The 10,687-nt window shown below is 35.9% G+C and overlaps 1 protein-coding gene across 1 annotated transcript; it reads left to right on the top strand.

Annotated features, from left to right (window-relative positions):
* Positions 1-2,352: 2,352 nt before the first annotated feature.
* Positions 2,353-10,157, top strand: LOC104886715 (proteasome subunit beta type-6). The gene is made up of 8 exons (XM_010671199.3): positions 2,353-2,619; positions 2,826-2,902; positions 5,145-5,200; positions 6,675-6,747; positions 8,274-8,385; positions 8,889-8,962; positions 9,467-9,541; positions 9,845-10,157. The coding sequence occupies exons 1-8, from the start codon at positions 2,511-2,513 to the stop codon at positions 9,977-9,979; spliced, it is 711 nt and encodes a 236-aa protein (XP_010669501.1). The 5' UTR covers positions 2,353-2,510; the 3' UTR covers positions 9,980-10,157.
* Positions 10,158-10,687: the final 530 nt, after the last annotated feature.

Raw genomic sequence — 10,687 nt, forward strand, 5'->3', positions numbered from 1 at the left:
TATCAGATTAAAAAATTTGAATTAGGTCTTCTATGAAGTTTTTTTCCTCTCACAGTTAGAAAGGAGGAGAGAATATTTTTAGAGAGAGAGATTTTTTTAGAAAGAATATAATTATAAGGGTTTTCTGGACTGCGTTAGTAAAGTGAGACTGCATTTAGTAACCCCAATAATAAATGATAGTTTTCGTAAACACCTTTACATGCTATGTGGGATATCCCCCTAAAGTGGAAACTATTATGCTAAGGGGTTAGTGTCAATGGAAATTGTATGTCGTGTTCTACTCGAAACCTCTTCCTATCTACCTAGAGATTAAAAAATTAGTATAAGGGTTTGAAAATCCTCACACTTGATAATTATTAGTTGAATGTTAATTATTTATTTAAGTTTAGGTAGGGGTGTTCATAAAAAACCGAAACCGAAAAACCGTTCCGAAAAACCTAAAAAGGTTGGTTACCATAACAATAAAAAAGTTTCAACGTTTCGGTTACCAAAATGATAAAATTAACAGTTAAAAGGTACAATTATGATTATGATTTTTGAGTGAACGGTTAGCCGAAATACCGAAATATTATTTTTCTCTATTTAATTGTTGTGAAACATTTTCAAACAATGACATTAATTCTAATATTTGTTCCTAAGTTACAGAATTAGGGAAATTATGTAATTACTTGGATACTCTAGTACTAATGTGAACACTATAATTAGAAAAATGAAGTGAACAATTAGTGTTAGTTACATTTTTCAATGGATTTATTGTCCACTTTATAATACTTTTTAATTAGAGTATATATAGTGTTAAAATATATGCACAAAAAATTGAAAATATATAGTATATTAAGTAAAATATAATAGTTTAAATTAAATAACGGTTAATGGTTAACCAAAAAACGGTTAACCGTTTAAGCGGTAACTGGTCTAAACGGTTACGATTTGCTAAAGAAGCGAACTGAAATTCACGGTTAACGAACTGAAATGTTGTTCGGGACAGTTAACCACGCATGAACTTCCCTAAGTTCAGGACTTTGGGTTAAAGGATCTTAACATACTTCTTCCAGAAAAATCAGAATCCAGAGAATGTGGCTCCACTACTCTAAACTCATTATTGAGAGTAGGTATTTGTAAACACTAGGATCATAAGTTCATAACAAAAGACCTAATACAACGTGGGTGAAAAGGAAGAGAAAATTGCAAACACAAGAAAACTAAAATGAAGGATAACCACAATGGTAGAAGAGAGTAAGTACTAATATTGAAAAGCAGTGTGGAGAATGTTAGAGACTCTATTAGCGTAGCCACAAATGGATCGTCGAAGAAGAGGTAAAAAAAAAAAAAAAAAGCCAATAAGCAAGTATGAGATATTAACTAGTTATTAGACCCGGGCTATGTTTCGGGTAAGAAAAAATTTCATTTAATAATACAATACTTTATGATAATATTACTAAATACAACTTAGCCTAGTGGTTAGAACTTTAGTATATGTATTTGAGGTCTTGGGATCAAATCCTATAAGAAAATTTGCCAAAAAAACCTTTTAAAGGTTCAAATTTGCGAAAAAAAAACCCTTATAAAGCATTCTTTACAAAAACAAACCAAAATGTAAATTAATTTTGCAAGATGAAACCTAATATCATTTTCCGGTGTTGACCAAAGATTTTTCGGCGTCCACCCCTTCTATTTCCCTTCTTCCTCCATAATCCCCACCTAGCCACCACTACCAACACCTTCCACCAGCCCCCATCCTTGCAGCCCCCGTCACCTGCAGCCCACTCTCATCAGCAGCCCCGAACCCCTCCCTCCACCACCTCAGGTGGCAACCCCCTACCCCCCCTTCTCCCCTGCCCTATCTCCTCTCCCTTCTTCCCTCCCTCACCGCTCCCCCTTCTCCTCTCCCTTCGTCGTTCATCCCTTCCCATAGCTATGCCACCTAGAACCCCCCTTCTCCTCTCCCTTCGTTCATCCCTTCCCATAGCTGCGCCACCCTGAACCCCCCTCCGTAACCCATCCCCCCGCAACTCCCCCTCTCACTCAGCCAAGGTTTTCCAGACGTCCTAAAGCATAAAGATAGGAGAGAGAGTAGTAGTAGATAACGAAAATGGAGAGAGAGGGGGTTGCGGAAGGGGGTTCAGGGTGGCGCAGAACCTCTAGTTTTAGTTATGTTTGGCCCTTCTCGATTTCGGCACGAAAAGCCCGCTCATTTTGACTCGAAATAGCGGGACGGCCCAACCCAACCGATGGACAAATTTTTTAAGGTGCCGCCCGACCCAATTCATGATCACCTCTAATATTTGCATAGATTAGTGCTAATGAAGAAAAAGAAATAAGTACTAAAGAAAAGTACTTCTATTAGCTTTCCATACTTGTGCTTTTTTATTTTTTTGCCTTGTTCAATAAGTCACTGCTCTGCAATCTCCATCTATATTCCTCTCTTTTTCTCATTTTCCCTCTCACAAATTGCAAAACCATAGTCATTTCACTGCGAAGCTCACTTTCTCTCTCATCAGCACACTAAGATGGAGAACGATCTCGGCCTCAATTCCCCTCATTCTATGGGAACCACCATTATTGGTGTCACTTACAAAGACGGTGTTATTCTCGGCGCTGATTCTCGAACTAGCACTGGTAAATTACTTAACTTCCATGAAAATTTCTTTCAATTTCTCGTCGACCTAAATCTTCAATTCGCACTAATTGATTTGGGTTTCATTTAATTGGAACTTGGGATTGAAATAAATTTTGGGATTTTAGATTCTAGGGTTTTGTAAACTTCGAACTTGATTTAATTAGTAGAGCTTGATATTTTGTTATGTACTTTTTGTATATTACAGGTGTTTATGTTGCTAATCGTGCATCGGACAAGATTACCCAACTTACTGATAATGTCTATGTTTGTCGTTCTGGATCGGTAATGCTATCTTAATCTTTCTGTTGAATTTTTTGATTTTTGTATGTAATTTTGTGCGTTAATGTTGCATTGTATGTATTGAATTGTTTTCTCATGATTGAGATAGGTCTGTTCTTTATAATACTTATGGTTGAATGGTATACTAAATGATTTTTCTGGGAATGTTTCTTATTTTCTTAGAATTTACATCTTCAGCTAACTGCTACTAGTCACAAAGTCTCTGGCGCCTTCGTTTTTCAAATGCGGTACTTGTTAGAGTTAGAAGTTCTTGTGACTAAGTAGTTGAATAATAGGAAAACTTTTCTTCTTTTCATAGTTACTGGGAATGCTGGATTCTTGTGGAATAAGTTTTAGTTTGAGTATGAATGACAAGCTACATGGATGGAAATTTATCATCTTCTTATTCTTTAGAATATAAAAAATGGGCTTTTGTGTACATCATTCAGTTCCATAACTATTGAGTGCTGATTGTATTCACATTTCAAACTTATTCTTACAACCGTGTCTTTCATATCTTTTCTTTTTCTTTCCCAACCGTCCAATAACATTTAATTTCACCATACAATTTTTTTTTTCCATTACTTACTTTTTATTCACTTCTTCATTCCAAAAAAGCGTTATGATCCCCAAGAAGTTTTGGGATCTTGCAGGTTGTATGAGAAAGCGGAGTTGAAACATCGGTGATAGTCAGCTTGTGGATGTTTAGTTACTATAATATAGTTATGCCAACTAGCATGAGTGATAGAATTTTGTCTCTGTTAAAGTATACATGTTATCTGGCTTTCGTAACTTGGTGGGATGTGATTTTTTTTTTTCTGGAAATGGACTTTTGTCTTAATCCCTTGTAGTCAAGGCATTAATTTTCCCCGAAATTCTCCAAGTGGGTGGTAAACTTTTTCAAAATGTTTGGATGGTGTTATATAGTCCAAATTCGTTGGATTCTGAAGTGATATATTGATGGTATTGTGGTTTGAAATATAATGGTAATTTTGATGGGATAATAATGAACATTCTTTGAAATGTCATTTCTTGGAATGAGCCAATGGGGGTATCAGTTGTGCTTTCTTATTGGTAGGTGCTGTTTCAGAAATGAGATACATTAGGTGTTAGGTGATTCGTGTCAGAAAACGAAGATGATAGAGAAATTTTTGGTGGAATTATGGCAGTTAACGTGAACATTTTGCTACTTTTGGTAGGAAGTAGAAGAGGTGGTGTTGAACACAAAATTCTAGCCAATGTATGTTGGGAATTGAGAATTATTTTTTCATTGGGAATGTAAGTGGAATTTTATCTTCTTTGTAGGTTTATATTGATCGAGAAAAAAAAATGAACATACAACTTTTTGAGCTAGGTAAATATGTTTGACGTTGACACAGTGTTTCTGAACGATACGGTTTATTATGTTGTAAGGATGTGGGGGGCGCCTACTTTGTCGTATTGTGGGTTTCAAGTGCAATTTTTTTTAATAAATTATAGGAGCAAAGGACTGTGGAGGTTTCAGAAGTTCATGCTGTAAAACTAGTTTTGGAGATATAAGCTTGGGTTAGACTCAGTGGAGGAGTGATTATGTACTTGTAATAACGGTTATGGTATTGAGAATTTCGTTTACACATGTATGAAATTGTATTTAATTGGAAAATAGAGCTGCTTATGAAGTTTCTCTTGTGCGATGCCAATACTGGCTGAAAGGTGTGCATTTTATGAACTGGCTGAAAGGTGTGCATTTTATGATATAGTATCAAGCTCGGGTTTAAGGTTCTTGGAGTCACAATTTGACCAGTCATCAATGAGTAGGTCTGGATGGATTTTGACTACAGGAACTATTTCCTAGGCATACTTTCTCTACGTTAGGTTACTCATAATGGAAATAGATCTGTATGTTGGCTGTTCAGTCCATAACTAGATAAGTTTTGTTATATTGTATGCAGTTTAAGGATGGTTGTGAGTTTGATATATAATGATGAATTACATCACTTATACTTTTAAGGAGATGCCATGCATGTTGAGGAGTGCTAAATATTGGGTATATTTATTTTCTATTTTCATTTCAACAAACTTGTCTCTTCCTTCACCCCTTTCCTATTCCTTCAAAAGAAAAACCTAGCTCTTCCTTGTTGGTTCTTTTTTTCTTTTTGGTTTTTGTTACTGCTGTAGTTGTTTTTAAAGCAACGAGTGGTTGGTGTATGCTTAGTTGATGCTCCTGATTTTGATAATTTACTGTTTGAGTATGGGCAATGTGCAGGCTGCAGACTCTCAGATAGTATCTGATTATGTACGTTATTTTCTTCATCAGCACACGTAAGTCTACTTCTTCAACTTTTATGTTGAATTTTGAAGTCCTAGGGATTGATTTCACCACTTCAATCAGCTATAGTACTAATACTAATTATTTCTCTGCTAGCCTGCTTTAGGAAATGGTTTTAATATTGAATGGTGTTAATATTCTTTTCTTGTGGGGGTGTTTTTTCTCTTTTTTCACATGGATACTGTCAAAACAAAAATAGTAGAGGCAGAGTATCTGCATTGGCCATAGTTGAAGAGAAAGTGCTACTGGTTTCGCTCTAGTTTGTAAAGATGTCTTCTTTCTGTTTCTGGTTCTTTTTATCTGCAAGCATTATCTTAAAGGGGAAAGTCATGTTGTGCAAATATATTACCTTTGTTCAAGAGCTCTATTTTCTTTTTTGTTCCCATTGCTGATTGAGTACCTGTGCTGGAACTTGTCTAGCTTGTCAACAAGTACCTTCCATCAATGCAAGCAATGCTACAAAATTTGTATTTTATAAATAAAATCTCAATGTGCAGGAAAAGATCTATTCATCTTGTTGGATAAGTGAATAAAATCCCTGCTGCTTTAGATTGCTCATCACACTTTTCAATTCCCCCCTTTCGGGGTATTGACAATTACATATAAGTGAGGTGGATTGGAGTTTTGAAGATTCTTTGCACTAAAGTGTTATTAGTAAACGAAATTTCAGATGAAACAATCATGATTATGCTATCCTGACACATGGCCGATGGGGCCCAATACTGAAGGCCAAAATATATTCTATAGAAGAGTCAGGAGCAAACTAAGAGAATGAGTATGTAGCATATCAACAGACACTGTAAGATGTTATATCTTAAATAACTGTACAAATGAATCAGAATCATTTCCCAACGTTGTCAAGCGAGGCTTTCGCCTATGTTGAATGGGGGTGCGGTGGGGGTTTGACTATCTGATCACCGATATATGTACCTTTACTCGGAAGCTATCTAGCCACTTTATTGGAGTGCAATGTAATCCAAAGCTGAAGTATTGGAATAATGGATCGTTTAGTCCTGTTGGTAACAGACAATAAATTAATCAACAAATATAGGATTGAAATGTTTAAAGAAAAAAAATATGGACGAGACTTTCAGGATTTTACAGCCTTTCGGAGTGTGTATTTTTCTTGGTTCACTACATTCCAATTTTACAGCCTTTTGGAGTGTTTACAGTTTTTAGAGGGCTTCGATTCCTAATTATTCTTCTGATTTTGTTTTTCATTTCCTAGGTAGTTTCCCAATTTTGTTTGGTAGGCAATTATGCTAGTCAAATTTCTTGTAACATGGTGGAAACAAAAGATTTATTTTGGACAGATTAAAATGTTATGCTACTTTGTAAAGTTCTTATCATTTGATATTTGATTTGATATTGAATGTTAGTGTTATCCGTATCATTTCTTTTTTGTCCTGCTCCCCTTTTCATCAAAATTTTACGCTTTCCTTTTTTCCAAAAAATATTGTATAACAGGATACAGTTGGGACAGCCTGCTACTGTCAAAGTTGCTGCGAATCTTGTCAGACTTCTAGCATATAACAATAAGGTTCCACTTTAACTTTTTTAGTCTTTATAATGTGCCTGTTTGTGTAAAATGTTCTCGTGTTCTACTTGCCTTATCCTGCCTTGGTACATATAGGGAACATCAGATTTAGGAGTTATCAGTTTCATGATGCTGTCCTTCTTAACGATCTTCTATCTTATTCTTATTGTACTTATTTTGTATATCATCTGATTCATCCGAACCACCTTCTGTTAATCTTGTGTAGGAAGTGATAGAATTATGTACAGTGTACTATTTGACTTCCCTTACCATGCCAGTGGCAGGTGTTCTTGTTTTCTTTTCCTTCATTTTTTTCTTCTCTCTTTTCACCTAATGCTCGTTCTTAAACCAGGTGAAAGCAAGTTTTTATCACCTTTGCACTGGCTAATATTACCAAAAAAGTACATAGTTTTCTTGTGATAACCGACAATATTTTTTCGTTTTGTTCGTCTTTCATTCTCCCATTTCTCTTTGTCGAAACTCTTATATCCCTTTACTTTCATAGTTCCATTTGTCACAAAAACGATTTCTTATGACCATTCAGGTTAGCCGACCCCAAATCATTTTGGGACGAAGGCTTTGTTATTGTTCTAGTCTTTTCTGTGCAATTCTCTTTTAGAATCCTTGCTCAAGAAAAGGGATAAAGATGAATTTTGAAATGAAAACTCCTTTCATAATAGGTTTATCATATGTAGCAAGCCGTCCTGCTGCATTTTCCGAAAGAAATTAAGGAAAGGGATATAAGAATGTGTTTCCAGGATACTATTTGTCTGTTTTATAGGACAGACACTTTGTCATTGATGTAATCCAAGTTATTCTCTACTTTGTCACTGATACAGATATCCCTGGTCCACGTCATGACTAAAATTAATGTTTTTGTAGAACTTTCTGGTCTTGCCTTCTTTTTTCTTCTCTTAGGTGTCTGATATGATACTGAGAAATTCTTTTTCTTAGTTTTCTTTTCTTTCTGCCCCCTACTGAGTAAGAGTGAATATGGGAACACACTTTTCTTTAACAAGGTGACTCTTTGGTTTGTCACTTAAAAGTTTTATTTTCCATAAAAGACAGAAATCTCAAAACAGGATTTGATGTTGGATAACTTGTATACGGATATTATTGTTCATGATTAGGTATTTGCATAGTTATGGGATGTGCAATACTGGAGGGTTCGGATTGAGACTCTCATCACTTTTATGCTCTTCATGTTAATCTATATTTAGTTCTTAATTTTCCAAATTGACTTGATGAAACTACTACTCCCTCTAATTTCCTGTCTGAAAGCTTGTCAGACATGACCCGTCGTTATTTGGTTTTCTGAAAATTTTAGAGCAGATGATGACTATATAAAATTAATATATAATTACTGATTGTTGAATCCAGTCAATGGAGTTTCTTGTGCCTTTATTTCCTTGTGACATTTTGGTTTCTGTTGAATAATCTTGCCAATTTCCGTATTCTTCAATAAACTCTCGTGATTTATTCTTGGTTGTTTGCTCCATGCTAACTTGGTATCTTGTGAACTTCTACAGGACATGCTACAGACAGGCATGATTGTCGGAGGATGGGACAAATATGAAGGGGGTAAAATTTATGGAATTCCACTTGGTGGGACAATTATGGAACAGCCTTTTTCTATTGGAGGTATTTTTCTTTCTCGAGCCATACTTTTCTATCAGCTCGTATTCCTTCTCATGGCTTGATGAAAATGGTTAGATAATAGGCACAGATACTTTTGATATTAGTAAAAGGCGTTAATGATGAATCTATATACCAGAAGTAGCTTAAGTTGGAAGAGGTGTTTGCTTGATATGTTGAAACCCTAAAACCTGTGTACTTGTATGGCTGCGTTGAAGTTGAAGGAATTTAAATTTGCAAGGGCTGGTTGATGGTGAGCAAGTAGGTTGAGTCCTTGCTACGAAGCAGATGGCCCTTAATGATGGTAAAAGTCTCGGGGGAGGATTGAAGTGTGTGAGCTTGTTTACCTGACCAACATTTTTCAGAGTTTAAGCCTAACAAGTCTCCTGAGTGTCTATTTTTTCTGTTATTTGCCTATAGCTTTAAAATTATCCTTGTTTCTTTATGCTTGAGTACTTGTTGCCTTTTCGTAATGCCGATGCTTAACTTGCTAAAGCACGGTTTTCCAGGCTCTGGCTCGTCATATTTGTATGGATTTCTTGATCAAGCTTGGAAAGAAGGAATGTCCAAGGATGAAGCTGAGGTATTCTATGTTGTTGATTGAACTCTTGGCTGTCTCTCACTCTCTCCATGTCTCATGGATAAAATATGATGGATACAGATTCGTTATTAATTGATAGAATACTTTTGATAATGCTATTTTTAACCACTACCACATCATGATAATAGTTAAAAGTATGGAGAAAAGGCGAGACTGTGATTCCCTCTCTCATACCCATCTCTGCAATTCATAGTTATGGTGGTCTTTTTGTCAAATGTGGGCATACTTAATCTATTTCTTGAAGCTTGTCAATTTTTTCTTTCCTGGCAGTCTCAGATGAGGTCAAGTTTTATTTTATATAAATAACTCTGTGGAAGTGCTACAGTACAGCAAAACAACATAATGATATTTCCTTGCTTCTTTCCCCTCTAAATTTGAGATTATACAGGGTGAGGAGGGAGTAGGTAGAAATCAAATGTTAATATCTGAAAAACGCAATGATCTTGCTACTTCTTATTTATTTATAAATTTCTCGATCTTGTTCAGGAGCTAGTGAAGAAAGCAGTCTCCCTTGCCATTGCTCGAGATGGTGCTAGTGGTGGTGTTGTTCGAACTGTCATTGTAAGAACCCTTTTCCTCCTTTTGTCCTCTCATACGATCATGTTACTCAGACTTCATTCTACCTTTTTAAGTAACTGTGTCAGATCCTTAACCCTCCGACATGATTATGGCCGTTTATCCCTTCATTTTAGGTCAAAAACTTGGTAATATTTTATAAAGTAGCAGAGTTGGTCACTTAAACACTTGTGGAGTTGTGTCTGACAAGAGTACTCGAAGTGTTGTGTCTGACAAGAGTACTCGAGTTTGATTAACATAGCTCAAAGCACTTGCTAAGAAATAAACATCGTAATTGTGTGATTTCAGATCAACGAAGAAGGGGCGACCAGAAACTTCTACCCAGGTGACCAACTCCCATTGTGGCACGAAGAATTGGCGCCACAGAATTCCTTGTTAGATATATGGGGTGCTGCTGCAAGCCCTGAGCCAATGGCAGAATAGATTTAATTGTTACTGATTGTCGGTGGTCCTCTTCATAACTTTTTTTTTTTCTTTCACTTTAGCTTCTTGGAACAACTCCTTCCACCAGGCAATCACCACTTAAGGGTTGCATGCTGTTATGTTGATTTTGTATCCTGGACTATTCAGTTAAGCTTATGCGGCAGCTTTCATGATCCAATGCTTCTATCATTTTCATGATGTATTGCCTCGTCGAACTGTTGCTTGTGGAAGTGTCTCTTAGTTTGATGCAGCGATTTGTGAATGTTCTATTAGACTGAAAGAGTAATGTCAACGTTTGGCAAAGGCATGAGAAGGTTCATACCAAATTGATATACTTTATCTGTTTCATAATACTCGCTACACTTTCCATTGTGGAAAGTTTCACATTACTTGTTACATTTTCTTTTTGGGTAATAAACTTTTTCCATCTCTCTCCTCCCACATGGGTCCCTTTTTTTTTTTACTCTCTACCTCTCGCTTCTCCAAAAATTGCCTAGGAGTCCGTGTATTGAAAAGTGTAGCGAGTAATATGAAATGGAGAAAGTATAAAGTTTCTTTTAAACTGTGATAATCAGCAGCAATGTTCGTTAACTTAGGCCATGTTCTCTTTATCTTGTCAACAGAGAAGTGAAAATTTTTTTGGTTGAATTTTACTGGTAAAACTTGATAGAATTGAAATTAATTAGAATTGATTTTTGTCGATTGGAA

Source organism: Beta vulgaris, chromosome 2 (assembly GCF_026745355.1).
Source record: "Beta vulgaris subsp. vulgaris cultivar EL10 chromosome 2, EL10.2, whole genome shotgun sequence".
NCBI classification, from domain to species: Eukaryota; Viridiplantae; Streptophyta; class Magnoliopsida; order Caryophyllales; family Amaranthaceae; genus Beta; species Beta vulgaris.